The following is a 24228-nucleotide window of genomic DNA, read 5'->3' as shown; positions in this document are numbered from 1 at the left end:
TTTGTTTTTTCATTTCAAGTTTATTAAAACTTTAGCAGTACAAATGATCCAGGTTTTAGATTATCAAAAGACCAAACTGGAGTCCACATCTTATAAAAAGGCGTTCCCCAAAATGTCTCTAAAACTTTGAGACAATGGAAACATTAAGTCCACAAACTCATCCATGCCTGTCGTCATCTGTTCCAGGACTTGTTTCATGATCGGACTTTTTATCCTTACTAGGGGCATGATCTCTTTCCTGACTCTCTGATTTTTGGTTAATTTCTTTCTCTGTTGAAGATCTGGTCTTTTCCTTCTCATTACTCCTGCGTGAGTATGATTTTTTTGAATCTCTCTCTTTGCTACTTGGTCTCTTTTTTGAGTCTGGACTTCTATCTTGATCTCTACTAGACTTCTTATCTTTACTGGATTCAGGACTGCTACTGTCACGGCTTTTTGAACGCCTCTTCCTTTGGCTTTCAGAATCATTTCTCTTATATGAGCTTCTACTTTCTCTGTTTGAATACCTCTCTCTGTTTCTGCTTTGACTTTCCTCTCTCTCTGAGCTTCTTGAGTCTCTCCTTCTTCTATTTTCTCTTCCTCTGTATCTATCTGGCGTACCTCTCCTTTCTCTGCTTCTTGATCTTCTTCTTCTTGTTTCTCTGTCTCTATTCCTTGAGTAGTCTTTACTTCTACTGCGATCTCTGTCTCTGCTTCTTGATCTTGCTCTCCTACCCCTATCTCTGCTTTTGCTTCGTTCCCTTGTTCTACTACTGGAACTATGTTTTCCTCTACCATGATCACGCTCTCTGCTTCTTGACTTATGTTTCTCCCTGTCTTTACTCTTCCTATGGTCATGGTCATTACTTCTTGAACCTGCCCTTCTGCTTCTCTCTTTACTCCTACTTCTTTCTTTCTCTCTCCCTCTGGAATCATAGCGCTTTTCTTTTTCTCTACCTTTCTCATGGTCCCTCTCTTTGCTTCTTGATCTTACTCTCTTTTCATCATGTCTGCTGTGTTTGGAGTCTCTTTCTTTACTTCTTGATTTCTCTCTGCTTTTACTATGGCTTCTAGATTTACCTCTTTTCCTGGTCTTGCTCTTGTTATGCTTGTCATCTTTTTCTGAATTCCTTCTTGTCTCCCTGTCTTTACTGCTGGATTTGTGATCTTTTTTCTTCTCCTTTTCCCCTCTTCTGCTTGGGCTTTCAGAAGCTTGTCTGTGGTCTGATATTTTTCTCTCTCTTCCTCTTCCTGGGCTTTTTTGATTATCTTTCTTTATTTCATTTATTTCACTCCTTGGAGAGAGAGAAAAATTACATTTTAAAAATATTGTGAATCCCCTCCAATCTGAAAAATAGTCAGAAGTGAGACTAAAACGAAGTCACACCAGGCCATCTGTATTAAAACCCATATATTTATGGTAGCCACAAATTAGCATGATTGAATTCTGACAGTTAAGCGCTGGAATAATCAAGTCAGTGTCCCTTTTTCTTCAAAGTAACTATAGCTGAAGTGCCTATTACTTTGATATATACAAAAATTTAAATGCACACAGTCCAAAAAGAAATAATCTTACTTGTCCCCTTTTATCCATCTTTCTCCACTAGACACTCTCATTCTTTGAGCTCTTTGCATTTCTTGCCTCCAATGTGGAGGAGTTTCACTGCGTCGAAATCGATCTCTTGACCTGGATCTGGAAGGCGTCCGGTAACGCTTGACAGGAAAAGAAGAAAAAAATATGGGTATAAGTTAGTCATCAACTGCATGTGAAATTCAAAGCAGTATTTTATCCCCAGTGGGTGATTCTCCACAGCACCTAACATTACACTTAGATGTATGTATCAGGTTTATGCTTCCAAGTTAGTAATTCACCAAAAAAAACGTATTTAATGTTCAGCTACAGCAGGAATACAAAATGTCTGATCAAGTAACTATTTAAGGTAACTTCTCAGCAATTTTTTGGTACAACATCCAGATGTGGAAGTCTTCTGTCCATTTTTAATTAGTACAAGTTACTTTTCTGACAACGAAAATTCTTAGCTTTGACAAGCAACACCAAAACAACACTTTTTTTTTTTCCTTAAGCTCACCTTTGAAAATAAGGGCAGTCTTCCCCCATATTCCTTCTAGTGACATTTTACAGATTCTGGTGTTCACTAGAACAATTTCTGAGCTAGATTCACGGATTCACAAACTACTACAGTAACACAATGAAAGCGTTTGTTGTTTTGCATCCTCCTCCTTTCCAACTCAGTACGCAAACAGTAAACTAATTTTCTTTGTCTTACTTCAAGCTTTAGCCCGCTGATCAATTATAATGCACCATAAATTACACGTGCATCCTCCCACCCCCCAAATTGACCATCCTAATGAAAAGGCTCAGTAAGAGCAGGCTGCCACCCTGTTTCTTTTGGGGAAGGGATTGCAAACATTTACCCGTGGTCCTCTTCCTTTTATTTTCCTTCCAGATCTGGTCACCAACAATCTTCTCTGGTATGTTGACTGGGAATTCGATAGATTACTAAAAGTAAAGTGATATTGTTTGTAACACTGAATGAAAAGAAGATAAAAACAGCTTCATATCTTCTTCAGAAATTAAATACAATCAAAAGAAAACAAACATTAAATGTTATCCTTTATTATTGGCACAGTAACAACCACACCACATGCCTTTTGCTTTTGTATGCGGCATTAACAGAACAAAAAAAATAAACTGTTGATATCAGAAAAGGTCCACCTTTTCCTTCAAATTTGTTGTTAACTATTTTACATTTTGGAGCCTGATGACCACACATGCCAGGACAAAGTAATGACACACCATAAATTTAAACTGATACTTCACTTTTTCAGGAGTGGCTAGCTTAACTTTTTTTTTTTTTTTTTTTTTTAAATGTACAGAAGATCTGTACACGTATGGGAGAAAAGCTGCAACGCACTGATTGCCTGTGCGAGGTTTTATTCACAGATGAGAAAAGTGAATATCCTCACACAGCTCTGAAAGGCACTGTTGTGTTCTGGCAGTGACAATACAAAGCCACCCTTCATTATCAGTTCATTTCATGAGTACAGCTGAGGTTCATTTGCGAGGTCCATTTAAACTGTTACTGTAAGAGAAGAAACCCAAGCAGTAAAGTTTAAATTTAATTGCATTTCAACCTCTCTAGTACAGATAGAAACAACAGTGGACAATCACAAAATCCTACATGGAATAACTGCAACACCTGTGCCATCTCAAGTTTAGGTTTTATAAAACAGGCTTAAGAGATGTGCACAGAACCTATAAAATGTCACAAGGGCACATGTAGTAATTGTTACACAGTACTAGCTTTCCACATGAAATTTCCACTTTGGGTTAGTAACTAATGGACAAAATAATATTGATAATCTCTAGGTAGCTCCCAAAAGCAGCCATCCCTCTCAATTTCCAATGAGAACTGTACCTAAAAATTAGTTGTCACATTTCCTCCTTACCTTTCTTTTTCCTTCTAATTTTTTTTTCAATCAAGTCTTTATAATAAAGGGAGTAGGCAATCTCGTCTTAACTACGTTTAGGTTAAATCTCTTAAACAAGCGCGAGACAAAACCCCAACTGGTACTGATCAAATAGTTCCCTTCCCTGTCCCCCTCTAACATTCCCCATGAATGCTTCAGACTTCATGACCAGAGAATATTTCACGACTTCCAGGTATTTTGTTTTAAAAAAAAAGTTGTAAATTCATATCAGACAGTTGTATGTAATGAATTGTAAATTAAACTACACTCCATTTCACTTGCTTTTTCTTGAATCATTCATTCTACATTTTTCATTCACTAAAACTATTTCCAAACATTAACCTTTTGTTCTAGGAACAAAAAGACTTGTCAACTGCAAAAAAAAATTATCCACCTGTGCTCAGAAACATGCAATTGTTTAACAGGGAAAGGACTCAGTCTTAAAACAGCAATATGACTGTCAGTGTCTCATCAAACAGGTATATTACCTTTCTCTTTCCTTCTCTCTGCTTTTCCTCTCTTTTTCTTTCTCATCTGCTTTAGGAGGACTTTTCCTCATCAGGAACCGGTTTTCAGGAACAGGAGGAATTTCTTCAGGACGGACAGTAGATAATGGCTGTGCTTCAGGGTTTTCATCTTCACTTTCACTGGATGAGCTTTATATTTTGTATAAAAATAAATATTTACACTTGAGATGAGTTATCTGGATGAGAAAAAAACCCTTTCAATCTATTTAAGTAAAATTAAAAAAAATTCGCTTAATTCAGTACACAGTAATAAAGTAAGAAACGTGGGGAACAAATAACCATTTCAGAAACATTTCACCCCCATATCTTTACTCCAAAACATGCAACTACAATAGATTCTTACCCAATATTTTTCTGGTTCCAATGATGCAACACCGAACATACATTTATTCTATGGTTAGATACAGCTTTCTTGAAATATTTTACACTTGCATATAACTGACTAAAAACTACTGTAGCTCCAAGTAGTTGGTAAAAACAACAAAATTGTGTGAAAGTGGCTTACTCCCACAGAAATAATGCCTGACAGCACCAAATGAGTATTTCTTATATTTTACTGCCAGCTTGGAAAAATGTAACTTGGACTGACACAGCTTTATCTCATGTTGAAAGACAAACTATTAGATTAGAAATACCACTTTCAGAAGCAAAAGACTGAGTTTTATCATCTTCCAGTGAAACTGCAAGACTTTCAGTATATTACACAGAACTAGTGGTATGTTTATCTGTAATATTTTGTTTAGTATACGAGAATAAAAGCAAAACTATATTCTCCTAAGTCGCACTGGATATATGTACATTGAGTTGTACAGAAATGAATTTAGGTAAACAAGCTATCACCACAACCACCACTTCAGTCCAAGCATTCCCACAACTCGATTTGGAAAGTATGCAAAATTCTTGGTCCATTCTTTCACTCCTTTACAAGCTGCAGCATGTTTGTACACGGACACTGTCCTTTACCATCAAATCAGGAAAAAAAAAAAAACAACTAAACTTGTCTACTTCACTAGATACGGAACACAATTTTGTGTAGCTACAAGAGAAAATTACACCACACAGCATACACACAGATCTCAATACAGACCTTTTCTTGCTCTTCTTTCTCTTTTTCTTTTCCTTCTTGTGTTTCTTAGAATTTTTCTTGTGTTTCTTTTTTCGTTTTTTCGATTTCTCTTCTGAAGCACTCTCAGAATCCGATGATGAATCCGAAGATGATTCTGAATCACTTGAACTTTCCGAGTCACTGGATGAGGAAGACGACTTGTGTCTTTTCTTTTCTTCTTTCTTGGCTATAAGTCAGAACAACAAAGATTTAGATATCAAACAGTTATAAATACATCTCAGAAAAATCAACTTTGGAAAAATACTTTCTCCCAAGCAAAACACAGCATGTGTCTGGAAGTAGGTAGAAAAGTTTCAAACATTTTATGCCTATGAAGAAGATCTAAAGTACTAAATTTGTACTGTCAAAAATTTGTATAGCTGTGTATGTTTACAGATGATGTTTTATATAACATCACCTATGTATGAAGAATAATTAAAAATCTAAATGTTTTTAACTTTTTTTTATAAATTACTTCAGGTGTAATCTGACTTGATATAAAAGCTACTCAAACCACCAACAAGGGAAGTTTTAAAACAAAAGAGATACTAGTTTAGCATACACTGAACTGATTACCCATTAAAGTCAGCCCAACAGAGGGAAGACTCAGATAACCAACCTTACTACTACGTGAAATGATGCTCAGAGAACAACTCTAATCCCCCAGCTCAGCATGTTTTACACGTTTTTCTGCAGAAAGATAGGAATTGCTTACTAAGCCATCCGGTTTGGAAAGGAACCCAGCTAAAGAGCAGGCTATTTCTTAATTACACAAGTCACCAGTTCTTGGTTTGTCAACTGGAGCTCCAAATGAGCAATTTACTAGCAACCTTAGAATCATAGAATCATAGAATCATAGAATATCCTGAGTTGGAAGGGACCCTTAAGGATCATCAAGTCCAACTCTTGACAGTGCACAGGTCTACCCAAGTTCAGACCATGTGACTAAGTGCACAGTCCAATCTCTTCTTAAATTCAGTCAGGCTCGGTGCAGTGACCACTTCCCTGGGGAGCCTGTTCCAGTGTGCAACCACTCTCTCTGTGAAGAACCCCTTCCTGATGTCCAGCCTAAACTTCCCCTGCCTCAGCTTAACTCCATTCCCGCGGGTCCTGTCGCTGGTGTTAATGGAGAAAAGGTCTCCTGCCTCTCGACACCCCCTTACGAGGAAGTTGTAGACTGCGATGAGGTCTCCCCTCAGCCTCCTCTTCTCCAGGCTGAACAGGCCCAGTGCCCTCAGCCGTTCCTCGTACGTCTTCCCCTCCAGGCCTTTCACCATCTTCGTAGCCCTCCTCTGGACACTCTCCAACAGTTTCATGTCCTTTTTATACTGTGGTGCCCAGAACTGCACACAGTACTCGAGGTGAGGCCGCACCAGCGCAGAGTAGAGCGGGACAATCACCTCCCTCGACCTACTAGCGATGCCGTGCTTGATGCACCCCAGGACACGGTTGGCCCTCCTGGCTGCCAGGGCACACTGCCGGCTCATATTCAACTTGCTGTCTACCACGACCCCCAGATCCCTCTCTTCTAGGCTGCTCTCCAGCGTCTCATCGCCCAGTCTGTACGTGCAGCCAGGGTTTCCCCGTCCCAGGTGCAGGACCCGGCACTTGCTCTTATTGAACTTCATGCGGTTGGCGATCGCCCAGCTCTCCAACCTATCCAGATCCCTCTGCAAGGCCTTTCCACCCTCATTCGAGGGCCTTATTCATTGGACCCTCATTCATTGGACCTTATAATAGTCCAGCAGGAAATAATACAGGGACACACACAGCTTTTTACGCCCTCTAACTGATCTGAGACTATTAAAAGAGATGCAAGTATGTCAGTTGTGATAATTTGAAAAAAAAATATAACCATAAAAAAGTACTTTAAGAACTTCACTACAGGAAGTCTGGGCTTCTGAGTCAACACACTTTAGGTAAATTAATTAAATGGCATGAACATTCTCCAATGTGTTAAGAAATTCCCATAAACTCTTAATCCACAAAATCAGAAGTCCTAGCCAGAACTCCAGGAGGGCACACTAGCTGTTTATGGACTACTACTCCAGAGTTTTCTTATTAGCATCAAGTCTTTTTTTATATATCCATTGGAAACTGCAAAGACATCTTATCAAACTACACTAACAGTACAGCTGCAGACAGAAGAAACTGAACCTTCAACATTAAACAGAAGAAAACTACACCAAAATAAATATTAATGTCTGAACAGTCTGTTTTCTTTGGCAAGGAAACAATGTATATTTTAGAACAACTTTTAAGGCCTTAGAACAGGCTGCAGGTCAAAGGAATGAATTTTAACATAGCACACCAATCTTAACCGAAAGCATTAGCCTATTTTACAAGTTATAGTAAGTTACTGCAGCCAAAGAATTCAAGGTTTACAGGTTTTTATCTAATCTACACCAACGCAGAATCAGTTAAAGGCAACCCCCCATCCCCAAACCACTTTCTGCACAAAGCAGCAAAGTGAAAAGGCAAACACCAGGCACCAAAGACAGCATTATGACTACGCAGCCTGTCTGCCTCTCAAAACTATTCAGATTCCACATAACAGAAAACATAGAGGTGTCTCCCTCAATAGAGCAGGATATATTTTCTATTACAGATAGAGAAATTCAACTGTTTAGTCTAGCCAAGCATTTCTTTTTTTGACTTCCACTTGTGCCAAACAAGATGTAATAGCTGATACTACTTACGTCGTATCAGTCATTTTTTGTAAAATAATGAAAACAAGTACTTCAAGACATTTTTTAAAGGAGTTGTAATATATTTCTGCCATTTTTTATTTATTTTTTAGATCTTCAGCAAAGTAACAGGTAGTAGTATTATATCACCTGCATAAGTCAATACCTCTTCTGTTGGAACCTAATACCCTATTCTGTCAGGTATCTCATTCAGAATGCTGGTCAAGTTTCTATATATCAGTGATATATACCAAGGCAAAAAGATTTCCTCTTCATAGTGGTGCAGAGAACTTGCTTCTGGAAGACTTGGCTGAGATGAAAAATCTGGGTAACAGCAAGTTAGCCGAGAGTTAATTCACAGTGGACTAGATACACAGTGCAGAAAAATCTCTACAGAAACAACTAAGTATGGCATCTTGGCCTCCCTTTTTTCAGTCATACTTTTTTTTTTTTTTTAAAACAGATTTTCTCCTTCTAATGTTCCTGAATCTCCACATTGGAACAGCAGCTGAAGCATAATCCCAGTGCACTAAATTGCATTAACTTTTCAGATAAGCATGGCAGACATGTCATAGCTGTATGATTTCCAGAGCAACGTTCTTCATGGTGTTTTTATTCACAACACTCATTATAGACAGACTAACAAAAGCCAGAGAGCCAACTGAAATACAACCCCTGTACTTCATAAGTTAAACTACTCTTCTGGTCACTTCTGTGTGCAGTATAAACTAGTATGCTACCTAACCATTTAAATCAGCCTATCAACTGAAATTAGCTGAGGTTACCATCAGATGTAAAAACTATCTGAAAAGAGCTTCTGGCAAAATTGCATCCAACAGATGGGTCCCTTACTACACTGTTAACTTGCCATATTGGTCCAGACAAAGATACCTGGTCTATTTTCTCAAACTTCTGCTCAATATTCTTATTAAAGCACTATATTTAATAAAAAGTCTGCTGTTAACATTTTATATTAGCCTTAGATTGTCTAAACATATATACTTGGTCAGAGTGTAACAAATAAATCTCTATAAAGAAAACTGAACTGTTTCCAAATGTATTTCAATCAAAGGAGCCTGTTATCATACAGGTGACAAACAAAAATAAGCTCTGTTGATGTCTAAAACACCACAACTGCAAGAAGTACTAAAGAAATAAACTAGTTTCTACATCTCTAAACACTTACGTGCTTATCATCTACGCTACACTTCTGGTTTTGGCCCATTTAAAAAAAAAAAAAACAACACACTATATTGCTTCCTATAAGTCTTCAGGCAAAAATAAGGTGTCTCCAAGCTCAATTCCCAAAATGTCTGAATAAGAAGTCGATAAATGTAGTTATTTTATGTATTTTTGCCGTCCAGCATCCATTTTAAATGTGCCAAAGGCCACCTACCACATTTTTACTTGCATCATTGCAACAAGTTTAGGTATATTACTACCTTAAACTGGGCAAATAGTAACTACAAGTGGAAGTGAGTTAGTGTGCAATTACAAGAACTAACAATGTGATTCTCCACTGATAGAAAGCAGCTTCACTATCAGATTTATGTATTTAGGAAATCCCGTTAGGGTGGAGAGGGCAACAACAGAAAAACTGTTCACTCAGCAAAGGCAGAATATCGGGCAAAAGCCTTTGGATATACTTTGTAGTGACAACTCACTAGCTCTGTCCAGCAGCAAATATTATTTTGAATACTGAACCAACGTGGTTCTGGCCAATTAAAGATCAAAATAAACAAAAACACTCCTGTAGCATGAAGGTCAGTGAGAAGGAAATAGACTTCTATTTACAGTTCAACTTTTCCAGCTCATTAACTTCAGGATTAGATTTCAGCTTATGGTCACATCTGAAATAGATGCCTCGCTTCCTACTCTATTCACTGTGATGTACAGTATTTGCCAGATTTTGTGAATTACATGATTGTATTGCATAGCACAGCTGAGCGAGCAATCACCACATCTCAGCTTGCTCTGAAATGTAGCAGATCGTTAGTGCCATGGTATCAGGCTCATGGACCTGAAATGAAAAAATGACCTGTCCAGAAACAGTCAGGTTCGGGCATGTAAGTCAGAAGAGATCTCATCTTGCAAGTCACAGCAATGACATCAATACAGTTACCTTATATGAAGTCCAATAACTTGTGCGGGACTACAGCATACTCTCCAAGAAGAGGACATGTCTACTTCGAGACATTAAGACAGGTATTTCCCTTGATTATTTTTTCCAGTGTTTAATCACCTTGCTGTTCAGAGTATTTTTTTTTATTTTTTATTTTTTTAATTTTGCACATCTTGCTTCAGTTATTTGCCATAGGTTTCTTTTTGTTTGGTTGGTTTTGAATCAGAATGTCATTTTAAAATAAGCTTCTTTGTTCTTTAAAAGAGTTTTAGATATGCCTTTGGTTAATCAAAGGTATGACCAAGAAAAACATAACCAAGTTTGCCTGATACAAAATTTCATGAACTGGTATCAAATTCCCACTTATCTTAAAGAAAATCAAGTGTGTTACTTGTTCCATAAGTTTTCTTGAGAATGATAGTAGCTTAGCTAGTTCATAATGTCCTTTCTAAACACTGGCATAATATTAGTGGGTTCCTACAGTTGTGGTGGATTTTTATTTTTTAGAACAGCTTCCAGAAATTTTCCACACACTTTAAGATTTTCTTAAAATAACACCACTTGGCCATGGATTCTTCCTTAAAAACTTGTCTTCTCTCATTCATTTTTACTAAGTCACTTTTCCATTTTAAAGGAAAAAAGAGAAAATAAACAAGGAAAAGACAAATATTGCACTTTTCTACATGATCATCCTCTCTAACCCTAAGGCAAAGTTTCTGCTCTAGGCCTCTGCAATATTGTACTTAAACTTGGATCTTTGAATCCTTCAATTTACATATGATCTATTAAGTTAACTTAGTCAGGTTATCATCTTTTCATCCCTATACAAATCAAGTTCTTCTCTACGAACACAGATTTGCTTCCTTCATAAAGCACTTCATCTGGATACTCATGCCAATACTCTAAAATCCAAACCCTATTCAAGTTCAACCCAAACATTCAAACTACACACTTAACCTCTACTATGATTCCTTCTGGTAGTACCATCTTGGCTTCCCAGTCAAGCCCAAGAATTATTAGCTCAATTTAAATCTATGAAGACTTGCCCAATTCCTTTGTGCTGCCTACCCAACAAGCCTATACAATGAAGATTTTAGTCTAAGCCTCCCTTACTATCATTATATACTCTCCCACAAAAATTCACCAACATTCTCCTGCCATCCCTGGCAACCTCCTTATCCCTTTGTCTTAAACAACAAATTCCCAGAAGCAGTCTACTCTGGTAACTGCCTCACATTTCACATTATCAGTTCTCTTTTGCTTTCTACTGTTTTGAAGTGCTACAAACAGTTCCACCATTTGATGATTCTCTGTTTATGATTTTCCGTGATGCTGCTCAGCTCCCAGGAATTGCTCCTCCCATCTGGACTCCCTGGCCTCTTCCTTATACTGGCAGGTCAAAGGGCCCCTCCTTCTCCTCTTCTCAGCTTTGGACAGCAGCTTGGCCAATTTCCTTCTGCTGACGTGATGACAAAGTCTTCCTTCCAACTCCACTACCTCACCCCAACACAGCTCAGTGGTTCCATGTTACACATGTACCAAACAATCCCAGCCATGCCATCATCTCTCATCATAGCAGTGAATTTCCCTCTGCAAATCCTACAGAAAACTCTTCTCTTTCAAAAGCAGAATTCTCTGCTCACCAGGATCTCCATCATGGTCTACAAGGCAGCACCTTCATCAGGTTGGCACTGCATTAGTGCCCATTAGGGCCAATATTACTCCCTGCACTCATTCTGCTCTCTGTCTGCCCACCCTGGTGGGTAACACTTGCTGTTTTCCAAACACTCCTAGTATTTAGTACTGTGCCTTGCAGTCAGTTGAGCGTCCTTCCCCAATGCGCTGGCAGCAACCTCTCTCCCCGGCACACCAGACCATCCTAGCAGTACTGAAGCAAAGAGGTAGGACTACACAGACAAACGAGTAAGACCAGACAGTCAGATATCCCCAGAAGTCTCTTCTCTTTGAGGAAGAGTTAAAGAAAAAAAATATGTTTTTTTGTATTTTGTTTTCCTCAGTCCTTTGATGAGGACATTAAGCCCCTAACCAACAGCTTTAAGTCCTCCAACTGTGTAATTCAAACTAAAACTTTAATTTAGTCATTCAATTTCAAGCCTCCTCGAGTGGCTTAAAATGGAGCATGGCAAACCAAGGAAAACACGCAGGACAGGCATCTCCCCCACTAGCTTCCATCCATACTATAAAGGTATTATATAATCTGATGTACCATCCCCTTCATTTTCTAACACTAACAGCACTAGTGTATTTTGTCCTGAGATAAAATTATGTTCTAACATGCAGGATGACTCGTGAATTAATCTAAGAAGTTGTAGAGAAGTCATGAGCCATAAGATAACTTTACTTGGAATTTTGAGGGACTGAAAAGATCACTTCAGACTTCAAGGTCATTCTCCTAGGCATCACAACAGGTAAACAGAGAACTGCAACAACAACAAAAAAAAAAAAACAACCAAGAAGCTCAAGTTTGAATGCCTGCATTTTCCTTAGGCCAAAGAAACAATTATCCTTGACTTGTGCCTCAAAATCCTTGGTTCAACCCTTCACAGTACTTATCCACTGAAGGCACTAAGAATGAAAGAGCATAACAATCTCTATCAGAGTTCCAACCAAACATGCATCATCGGTGTCCTCCACTGAGATTTTCTGTAGGAAGCAGCATCTTTGATTGACCCTTTCTTTGCTAAGAGAAGCAGGATCCAATCTGGAAGACCACATACAGCTCTGGAATGGCACAGCAAGAGCTCATTTCCCAGAAGCCAAGGCAAATTCTGTCACATTCCTGTTCATGAATGTACTTTATAGCCACATGAAAAGGATTTCTGCTAAAGGGAAATTTCAGGCTACTATAAAAGTTTGCCCTTAAGACTTACCTGAAACTTGAAATAAGCTCAAAAAAGCAGCAATTAATGAATCAAGTCATCAGTGTCATCAATGCCATCAATGCACTTAACACAGCACCTTCTTTGGAAGAAGTGCTTGCCAGCTTGAGCAAATTAGCAAAATGACCTCGGTTCACATATATGTAGATGGACAGATAAACTTTACCTTTGGATTTTGGAATTAGCTCTCCACAGCTCAGTATGCGTACTTCAGCATATGGTTTACTAGATGCATCTGTTTTCTGGTTTTCTATTTCTCTCACAACTTCCTGCCCTGAGATGACTTGTCCAAAAACAACATGATGTCTGGAGAATTTAAGCAAAAATAAGAATTCTTAGTATTTATTTTTAAAGTAGTTCCCAAACAATAAACATCAGAAGATATGGGATACTTACCCATCTAAGTGAGGTGTAGGTTTAGTTGTTCTGTTGTTTCCAGATGATTTAATTTCAAGAGAAAAACAGGTCAATTTTAGTGGAAGGCAGTCAACATTTGAAGCATACGTACATATGAAGATAAAAGTTATTTTAAGTGAATTAATAACATGGAATACAAGCACTATATATTATTGTAAATTTGTGTACAGTTAAAGATATTTCCTGTTTCATGCAAATTACCTATTAAATCTTTTACCACATTTTACTAAACAAGAAAAAGTACAGAAATTTTTAGACAGCATCCTCTCAGAAAACGTAAGAATTTTATGTATTGAAGTAATAGGAACCAGGAACAGATTAAAAAAATAAAGGCAACTGGTCAAAGAAGCAAAATTGAAAATAACCTCATTAGAAAATAAAAGAGTAATCAAAGGAAGAAAAAATATCTGAATATACAGAATATTTGACATCAGGACTTTCTCTTTATATCTCTAGACAATTAAGCAGTTTGCAGCAGTCTTCCCCTACAGTAGGATTACTAATGCGTACAGATGTCAACCATGGCAGAAATCAAAAGCTGAGATAAATACAGTAATGATTTTCCAGAAATCCCAAAATAAAGGTCTAATGGTGACAAGTATAACTTACCATGTTAACTAAGATTCATGATTTCAAGAATGTTTTCTACAAATAAATTAAAGAAAGGTCTACTGCAGTTACCTTCTAAGATAGAAAGCTTTAGACATAGCTATAAATGAGACTGCATTGGGAAGTTACCTTTTGACAGAAAATTTCTAAACTGCTTTGAGGTAGAGAACCTCTAGAGCTGTTTTGCTTCCTTCCAGACAACACATATTAGAAGAAAGTGATACAGCTCTACAGGGAGCAAACAGGTGTATGTTACTGCCTGAGCTAGAATACAGATACCGAAAACTACCAAAAACTCTTTTGCACAGACAATAAGCACTAGATACACAGAAGTGATAACAACAGTTTCCCTAAACAGCTTATTAGGAAAATGGCTATTTCCATGAACTCTGTAAAAAGAAGACATTTAGGTTGCACAGGAGGTAGTCTACAATATTTAAAAGGATTACCTTTACAGCTTACAAACAGCAAACCACATGCACATTGCAGAACAATACTTACATAAAGAACTGTGAACCATTTGTATCTTTCCCTCGGTTGGCCATTGAGAGAAGAAATTCTTTGTTGTGTTTTACAGCAAAGCTTTCATCTAAAAAAAAGTGTTTTCAATTACTTTAAATACACCACATGTGCTTAGATAAATGCTCTAATAGATTTACTTAACATGGGTGAATTTGCTTAGACACTTCTGTAAAAAGTTGCATTAGAATTAGATTAAAAATAGGTATTTTTTTCAAATACATTATTCTTTTCATTTTAAATAATGCCATTTAAGAATTAATGGCTTATACCCAGAGAAAAACTAAAAAAATGGGATCTTGTTCAAGAGATTTTTTTCCTACCAGGATTAACAGAGACCTCATTCTTTTCAGCTGTTGCTCTTTTTTATTCTGCACATGCCAATCACTACCTCTTTAAAGCAAAAAAAAAAAAAAGTTTTCAGTTGTGCACTATTAAACCTTGTCACCTCCGGGATTTTTTTTTTTTGTTGTTCTTTTTTAATATACACGGATACCCATTTTGATGACAAATCCAAAATACTTCTCTGTGTTGGTCACCTACACAAATGAACTTACCTAAACTGCCACTAAGAAAATAAATTGAACTTGAGTGAATCTCACTTCTGGTAAGTAAATAATTTTGACAGTTCAGGTTAAATCTCAATGAAACCATTAAAAGTAATCACCATTCTTCACTTAAGACACCTGTAAGAGACCATTCTACGTTCCTCCCTCCACAAAACAGCATCAAGGCTGTAGGGGGAGCCAAACTGCTCACAGGAAGTTTGATTAATATTCTTTAGATATAAATAGCAGGAGCAAGCATTAACAAATTAAGAAAGTACACAATCTGTAAAGCTATGGTTTCATATTACACTGTGTATGGCAGTGCTATGGAGAGCCCATTGCTGTGTTACACAGGACTGAGAATCCTACCTAATCCTAGACTAAGTTAGTTGGTTAAGGGTGCCAGTACAAGGAAAAATTCCTGTGGATCATTTCATGCTGTCACTGAGCTGAAAAAAACACCTTGCAACTTACAGAAGGTAGGCAGAAGTTTTGCTGCTTCTCCCACCTCACCCAACCATACATTCCCATAGCTACTCATTTTTGCTGGTAATGATGCTCGCCTAACTACTGACTTGGATACATTTACTAATGAACTTTTTGCCCTAACAGTCTTTAGGCATTTTAGCAAACTGAATCAGCTTACAGTGTGAACAGAGTAACAGCCAGTGCAAGGTATAACCTCCCCTTTGGCAGTTGCAAATTGACCCTAGTAAAATAGTGAATAATTCTTTTGATAGTTTGCTACAAGTTCAGACAAGAGCAAATGTTAAAAATGTCAGGGAACGGGAAGAAGTATAACCACCTTTGCCAAGGGCGGCTAGCCATCACATGGGTTTAGGTGTAATGTGAAACTGCTCCAAGTAACACAGAGATGCTCCAGTACATTCTGGACAAACAGGATGAGAAGCACATTGGAGAGAGAAGTACTTATGCAACAGACTGAAGTAGATACAACCAGCAGTGTGAGAAAGCTGATGGCCTCTTTATACTTAACTCCTCTTCAGTTCAAGAAAGCAGAGCTTTATACTTCCTTATAAATAAAGATTTGCAAGAAGACCCGACTCCATTACTACTTGCTCCTTCTGACTAGAAAAGGTATTCCCCAACTTAAAGCTTGCTGCTGAAGCCAAATAGTAGGTTCAGAATCAGACTGCCATGTTTAGCAACAGTTACCAAATTGTAAAGCTAACAAATATGAAAGTGTTTGGTATTAATTTTTCAGTAATTAAAAAGGTTATTTTAAAATGAAATATTACCTAAACTGTTAAGTCAAAGGCCTGTAAGACCAGACAAAACCTTAACAAAAACAATGGAATTCAGGTTTACCAATTAAAACTACAGGATGTATAGGTAATGGTTTATAGTAACACCAAAACAGAACAGCCCGATAAAACTCTTACCTTCAAAAAAGCCACCATAAATGGATTCTCCTCCTCTGCCATTTCCTTGAAAGAAGAAATGAGTTACAACTTAAAGTAGTGATCAAAAAGTCTCATTACATGAGCAATGCTTCATAACAGGAAATACTGATTTAACTGCATCCAAGTCAGTAACATTATTCTTCAAGATATGCAAAAAAGACTAGGACACATCTTTATAGTCCCATTAAGCAGAAGCAAACTTGGTGAACAAGAAAGTTTTCCCACGTGTTCTGCTACACACTCCCTGTTTTCTTTATTTCTCAGCAGCAGATATATTTTACCCTTCCATTTACAACTTTCCATAAGTACTTAGCGCTCTAGTTGTGAGGTTACAGAGCAGAAAGTGTGTATAAATTGATGTAATTTTATTACGCAAGTTTCCATTTAAAGCTTTTTACCCATTTTCAGCATAAGCAAAGTTAAATCGCATAATTGAAGTGAATGATCTTACACAGGACTCCCGCAACATTCCATTGCATAAGCCTTACATTTTTCTTCAAAGATTCACATCGTACCTTCACTGAAGTCACCTCCTTGGATCATAAAATCTTTCACTACCCTGTGAAACAGACAACTTTTGTAATGCAATGGCTTTTGGGTGGATTTTCCTGTACCCTTTTCACCTAAAGGAGGGGGAGAAAAAACAAAGTGACTCTCTTTACCGTGGAGATTCTACAGGCACAAAGCGTTACGTAAGTATTTAATCAAAATCATCTACCAAACTCTGAAAAATTTGTGAGGCAGGCACATACTTGTAATACCAGTAAGAAGCTCACGTGTAAGAAAGCACAGAAACTACCTTCTATCTCTACAGTTGTAACAAAAAGAACTCCTTACTGACACTAGTATACAACAAGATAATCATCTTCTCTGTTTTTGTCAGGACAGCTACAATTAATTCACAGAAAGGTAAACTAAGAACTCAGATAATGGAAAAGTCACCTAAGCCACCTACCCGGAAAAGCTTCAACAACTAAGGGGGGAAATATATTACTATTACTGCTGAGAGGACATTAAACCTATAGACATAACTCAAATTGCTTTTACTGAGTCATCCATTCTAGGCCTCTTCTACATGGACTGACTGAAATTAAACTGTTTAGTTTAACTTAAACATGTTTGCCCAAAATCAGGTGAGGAACTCAGATCTTCAATTACAACACTGCAGGACTAGAAGCAGCATAAAAGTTGATAATCAAAAATTAAACAAACAACATCGTAAGGAAAGAGTAGAGGGGAATGAGAAATAGTTTTGAAAGAGTCTTGTGCCATCCTCCTTCACATCAGCTCTGGTGCTCTTCAGACTCATAACCAGGCTCTCTGCCTCAGCTAAAACACTACCCACTTTCACCACTAGCTTCAAATAAATAAGGTCTCTAAGTTAGCAAGATGAATGGCTCATGGCATGGTCCCATGAATGGCAGAACCAACCTTAAGGTAACAGTATGGACCAGGACTATACTGGAAGGAAAAGGATTCTTCCTTTCCATGTTGGCAAACCATTAGACAAGCTCCTGAGCCATGAAACTGGCAGTTTTTGTCAAGGGCAGTTGCCTCTGAATTTACCTGTAATAGACTGCTGCTTCCATACAGATCTAAGTAGGAAAAACACTTCCAGTAGAAACTTGGACACGTGCAGCTATATATTCCACTGGCTTGGCATATGACTGAAAAAGGTATTGCCAGTAAAAAGCAGAGGTGCTGACCACTGTCTTAAGACGGCAGCATACCCTCTTCAAAACTACCAAAAAAAAAAAAAGAAAGGAATGTAAAACCCCACAATTTTGAATTAAGTTGCTTATGATCAATATCATAAATGCTTTGTCAATATACTTTCTTAAATATGGTAAAATATGGTCAATTCTTAAATATGGTAAAGCAGAAAAGTTTTTCAGCCTCAATGTGATTTTGAACATAAGCAGTATATTCTTATCAGTACTTGCTTCTAACCTGAAATGTTGTTCAAAGCCTTCAAGTCAAAAAGTTAAAGCAGTAGTGAGAACGAACACCTTTCCACTGTAAATCTAACTTTTGATAGCACATCAAGAATGCCATGGTCATAAGAAATCACACTCACATTCATTAAGAAGAGTAATTCTAGGGTTTAAATTTGTCAATTAATTTTGATAACCTGATTCTGAGTCAGCACACCTAAATCAGATAATGCCTACATTCATAGTGCAGCATTCACGCTGACTGCAAACTGTTCTAGCTAACTTAACATGAATGCAATTATGCACCCACACCTGATTCAGATTGTATTAGTACTCTTGACTGATTTGGTATTAACAGCTACAAATCTTGACCTGACAAACAACAGAGCTGGAAAGAAATAAAGCAGGAAATGCTGAAGACACAGAACACAGATTTATGTATTCACAGAATCATTCTTGTGATAACGTGTAAGTTTTGCTAAGCTGTCAGCATTTTCAACAAAAGCAGGTATCGCACTGGGAAATAACTCTACTTGGAAATGCTTCTTGGAGAGAGTCTTCTAAGTACTTGTTCAATAAATAACCTGAATTTCACTAGGAATGGAAATCACCACTCTCCATCTACAAGTAAGTTACAGCAAAAGCAAAAATGCTGATGAATACCAGCAACACCTTTCAAATATCTCCAGGTATCATAAGAATGAAAAGCAAGCCTGCATGCTTGACTTATTGGCTGCCTTTAGATGATACACAACATGAGCAGTAACCACCATGCTAGTACAAGAAAGTCAACTTATTATATCATCATTTGAAGTTGAAGTACATGCCTTCTGCAACATCCTAAGCCAAAGAACTACCACCACTTGGTGTCTGCATCAGATGTGTATGAGCCATTTGCTAAACCTCCAGAGATACCAAGAACTCAGTACTCACACTTAGTTTATACGTAAGAAAATGTCAGGAAAAAGTAACAGATGTCAAACATGGTATTACATCAGAAGCTATAAATACATTTTAAAAATATACAAACCTGTGCAAAGGCAGCGAAAATTCTCACATGTCTTTGGACACACATCTGAAAACAGTTCAAAGACCACTCTTCCAGCTGGAAAAAAAAGCCATATTTGTTATGAAGTTGACTGGCATTTATGATATTCCTATAAAATATTTAAGAACAGTATCTTATTGATTTTTTTTTTCATTTTCTTACCAGGTACATTGTTGATGGCTATGTCAAAAAAGCAACGAGGTCTCTGGACCTTCACTCCCATGGCTTCAAAAATTTAAATACTGTAAATAATACAAATAAAATTGAGTTTATCTTTTCCCATAGTGAAACCGAATAATTCAATGTCAAAGATTTTATGAAGACAATAAAAACTGCCGAGAAGATAAAAGAAAACCTTAGAAACAGCTAGCAAACCAGTAGTTAAAAGGATTAAGGAAGCGCTATGCATTTTAGGCTATTTTTGTATTTTGTAGACCCAAATGAGTCATTTCATTTGGGTTTGTTGCAACAGTATTGAATTTAAATTTCAGTAACATACTTCAGATGAGAAAATACAAGAAGATATTGTATTGTATAGGGGATAAAAAAAGCTTTAAGTCTTCTTGCTTTCTAGGTAATCACCTAAAATTTTCAACTCCTAGAATGCTTGGATCTTCAAGGTAAAGTAAGTATCAGAGGAAAAGAAAGTAAAGTCAGCTTTGAGACCAGAAAGCACACTCAAACAACTTTCTACAACTGTGTTTCAAAATGTTTAACCAGATTGATTTCTGCAGTCTGTCAGGTTCGGTGTCAGTGGCTGAGAAGGCTGCTCACCCCTCTGGCCATGGGTGCGAGCCTCAGGTAGGGCCCGTTCTCCTGAAGAATTTTTCTATTATTACACCTGGGACCATGAACTACAGCTGCTCAAGAAAGTACATACTGCTCGTAATGTTTTGGAGCACAGGAAAGCAGACAGCACAGGACGCCCAACTTCCTCAAGTGCCATTGCTCTGTGAGAGGGTCAAATGAACGCAGTCCTGCTGATGGTCTCCTACTTTCCCTTCACTCCTGTCCTTGCTGACACACGTGTCCACCTGCTTTCACTGCGCGTTCACAAAAAATCCCCAGACAGCCTGCTGCCCCTCCGGCACCCGCAGCAGCCACACATGCCACAAGCAGCACTGCTGTGGGCCACACTCAGCAGCCATGGCACCGTGCCATAAGCAGGGCTGCAAACTGGAGCAGCCACACCAATAGCCAGCTCTTCCACATAAGAAGAAACACTCACAGGAATAATCCATTGGACACATTCCGAAGCCTGACTGGATGCAAGGTGAGGCAACTAGACAGCTCTGAAAAGCTGACAGACACATTGAGCCCACTAGATGCACACCCAACAAAAACAAGATTCTGCACAATAAATACTCACACCCTCTGCTACTTAAACACTAAGGTTTCTTCAACATCAAATTACAGGTGTTCATACAAGCTATGGCTGTGGAACACCGCTGTGGCCAGTACCACCCACAGCCTGCTTACTGCCCATCCTTCAGAGGAGAAATGCCTCAGCAGTAAGCACAGACGTGAGGCAAGGTGCCAGACCTCCTGCCCATGGAGGTGACAGGCTGCTCCTGGTGTTGTACGCTGCACTGGGAATGGAAGGAAGGAAGTGATGTACCATTAAAGGATTTTCATTGAGGTCCTCCTAATAATTTTGCCAGTCAAGTATGCGCACTTTCAGAAGTAACCGAAATTTTTGCCACAAATAAAGTGACTGGTCAAAGAGTCCAAGACAACGTTTGATGATTAAAACTTGACAAATCACTAACATGTTGTCATGTTGGGATTAAACATTCTTTTTCTTAGGCATATTTCTGGGATTCCTGTCACTGCTGTGTTAGCAGCTGCTCCAACTAGCATCCAAACCATCCTACATTAACAACAACAAAAAAAGATGTAACTGTTCCACAATTACTGCTACATGAAATTTTATTGCCAGAAAACACTACTCAAATTGAATTGACATACTGCACACATCTCTTCTAGAGCTCTGTAGCTGTGCCACAGAACAGCCTCAAAAATTCATTTGTTGCCATCTGTCACTCCCAGAGTATCTACATCAGGAGGCTACAAGAAATCAAAACCTACTGGAACCATGTTAGCCCATTTTCCCTCTCCTTGTGCTCAGCATCACTCCTAACATCTTACCAAGATTGCACAGTGAAAAATCACAAGAACAATGCAGGCCAGATTTAAATGAAATACCACTCAACAATTGATCATTCGTGTGAACAGTATCATGGCCAGACTCTGCAGCCATGCACATACCTGCTTGGCTTTGTAACAAACGCATTAGTTCACAGAAGCCAGAGATTTAACCAAAGCAGCAGCAACCCTGCCTCATCCGGCTTGTTCCTCTCTCTCAACTGTTGTACTGACAGAGGAGAAACAGCAAGTTCTGTAGCCAGGCAGAGAAATCAAAAAAAAAAGTGCACATCACTGAGAAGTTGGAGGCTGTCGGGTCAGCAGATCGCTGACCATCACGCAGCTGCACGAACTCCTGGGAAGCAAGAGAGAAGCAGCAACACAGGCTAGGGAAGGGAGAGATAAGAGAGGCACGAGGAGACACACACTGCCTTCCCTTCCGACAGGCACCAGCCAGGCCAGCCACCAACTCGCACAGTGGCAACAGCAGAAGGGGCTGTACAGCCTCATGGGGGAGACGAGAGGGGGATTCTTCTAAGATGCCTCTCAGAAGAAATGCTATCCTATTTGTTGTTTGATAATAAAGCTGATAGTTTTAAATGATCTCAGACATGTAAGGACCAACAGTGAGACAACTGTACTTGAACTTTAAGCATGTATGCCTTCAGCGCTTGAGCAAGGAGGGGTTCAAACTTGCTTTACAGGTGATTTGCTTGAGAAATGAGGAGGTACGCATGTACATTTATATACAGTATTTTAGCCAACATAAATGCAAGCTATTTTAATATGCACTGTAATTATAATTGATAACACTGGTAACAACTAAAGCTGAACTGTAAAATACATGCCTTTATGGTACGTTGACACGTATTTTACCTCAGTCAATTTGTAATTAGGTTCTGTAAAGGAAAGGATGGAAGAGGGAAGGACAGAAAAGAGATTTCTACCTGCATCCCCACTCACCAACTCCTGCTCAGTTTGCTGTTTCTCTACGTACTGTGAACAGCAGAACAAGTGAAGGTTGGGATGTTCCAGACCCCCACTGCCCACACTGTCTCCAGGCTGCTTGCACCTTCCAACACGGCTTCTCCCATGATCTCCAGAGGGCCCCACACTTTCCCCAAATGCTCCAACAGCATCCCCCCAAAATGAACACTGGCTGCATTTGGTTCATAATAGCAATTATGTTAACAAACATCAGGCCAAGTAAATACACCTCCTCCTGAGAAGATATTGCAAATGCCTCTCTCGGGGAAAACACTGACAGCTTTTTTTGTATGCAGCTATTGACTTCTCTAAATTACACAGGGCTGTCTCATTTTTAAAACCATTTGGAAAACAAAAACTTACTGGAAAGGCTGAGGTATGAAGAAAGCTAGATGTACACACAGGAGAGAGATGACAAAAAAAACACACTGGATAAACTTTATCACATTCTTCATAAGCCAGGCTAAGATATCAGTGACATTTACCCTAGCCACCTACAAGCCAAAGGAGCATTTGCTCACCAACATACTTCAGTACCCTTTGTACAGCCAGCACTTCAGACAGCCCTTCTCCTGAAGTGTTACAGGGGAACTTACAAATTATCCATGAACTATTATTTTTACCCATGTCTTATTTCATACCAAACACAGTCCTATACATGCTGATTACTTCAAATTTGCCTGCATTAAAAGCAAGCACATGGGGATGCATGTTAAAGAATGAAGAATAGCAATTTGAGAATAATAAAAATAAAAATGGAGCAAACTGCAAGTAATGCTCAATGCTACCTACACATCTAGCAACAACAGGGCTTACACAACTTGCGTATTTTTCCCCTTAAGTTTATTTTCAACTAAAACATAGGATACCCTTAACTTATGAGACTTGATAGAATCTGAAGGGAACATGATTTAGTCAACCAAAAGGCACCCGCTATACCTACATATGCAAATACGCTACACTGAAGGGCAAGCTTGAAAAGTCAGCTCACTTCTTCCTTCCAAAACTCTGTAAGAAAGGACAATAAAACAACCCAAGTACTACTATTAAACGTTCAAGCCATTCAGCATTTTCAACCACCTCCTGCTAGAGGAGCCTCTTAGAGTAATTAAAAACAACATCAAAAAATAACCAAGAACAACCAACTTCAGCACACCTAAACTGGTCTGTTTGTCCATAAACACAAAATGCACGCTAAGCTGAACTGTAATTCCATTTCCAGAAACAAAAAAAAAAATAATACACCAACGATTTAGTTTCGCTGGAACAGCTGTACCTACAGCCAGTGCATCACCAGCTGCGGCTGTCAGGGTTCACTCTCTTCACACCTGCAATAGCATAATTATTTTGTTCAAATATTTGTAGGATAAAGTTGGCCAGCTCACAGCCAGGCTGCAGACAGCTGTTACCTTTCAGAATGAGCTTTGTCAATTGAAAGAACTGTCACACGCTGTTCTCAAGCATTCCTCTCACAGAGATTGTCACCCATATTAGTTGATATGCTAAAAAATGCATCCTGTGTTGTTTTTGTTTTCAGTCAAAATTACTTGTGCTAGCAAGGATCTAGCAATAATGCTGCTTAATATAACCTAGCTCCTTTTCACTGAAATGGGTTAGTCAAAATGGGTTAGACTGACGTGCACGCACAGATGCGCATCAAGTAAAATACCAGCATGTCATGCATCTCACAAAAGCTGACGGCAAGCAGCAACACAGTACTTCCCAGTTTTATGAGGGAAATAAATCCTTCATTTTTAACTATGCTGAACGGTTTATGGGACTGGC

The 24228-nt window shown here is 38.4% G+C and overlaps 1 protein-coding gene across 2 annotated transcripts in view; it reads right to left on the bottom strand.

Annotated features, from left to right (window-relative positions):
• PPIG (peptidylprolyl isomerase G) overlaps positions 1–24228 on the bottom strand; it is a 28121-nt gene continuing 3893 nt past the window's right edge. For both annotated transcript variants that reach the window (XM_027461451.3, XM_005018936.6), the window contains exons 2-13: positions 19474–19553; positions 19294–19368; positions 16845–16952; positions 16309–16353; positions 14340–14427; positions 13209–13238; positions 12979–13118; positions 5086–5290; positions 3960–4127; positions 2416–2500; positions 1556–1692; positions 1–1274 (exon numbers count right to left, since the gene is read on the bottom strand). In XM_027461451.3, coding sequence (XP_027317252.1) covers positions 158–1274; positions 1556–1692; positions 2416–2500; positions 3960–4127; positions 5086–5290; positions 12979–13118; positions 13209–13238; positions 14340–14427; positions 16309–16353; positions 16845–16952; positions 19294–19368; positions 19474–19534 — 2259 coding nt within the window. In that variant the 5' untranslated portion in view covers positions 19535–19553 and the 3' untranslated portion in view covers positions 1–157. The remainder of the gene's footprint in view (positions 1275–1555; positions 1693–2415; positions 2501–3959; positions 4128–5085; positions 5291–12978; positions 13119–13208; positions 13239–14339; positions 14428–16308; positions 16354–16844; positions 16953–19293; positions 19369–19473; positions 19554–24228) is intronic.

The sequence above is a fragment of the Anas platyrhynchos genome, chromosome 7, assembly GCF_047663525.1.
Source record: "Anas platyrhynchos isolate ZD024472 breed Pekin duck chromosome 7, IASCAAS_PekinDuck_T2T, whole genome shotgun sequence".
NCBI lineage: Eukaryota > Metazoa > Chordata > Aves > Anseriformes > Anatidae > Anas > Anas platyrhynchos.
Note: the sequence above shows the minus strand (reverse complement) of the source record. Positions and strands in the feature narration are given on the sequence as shown.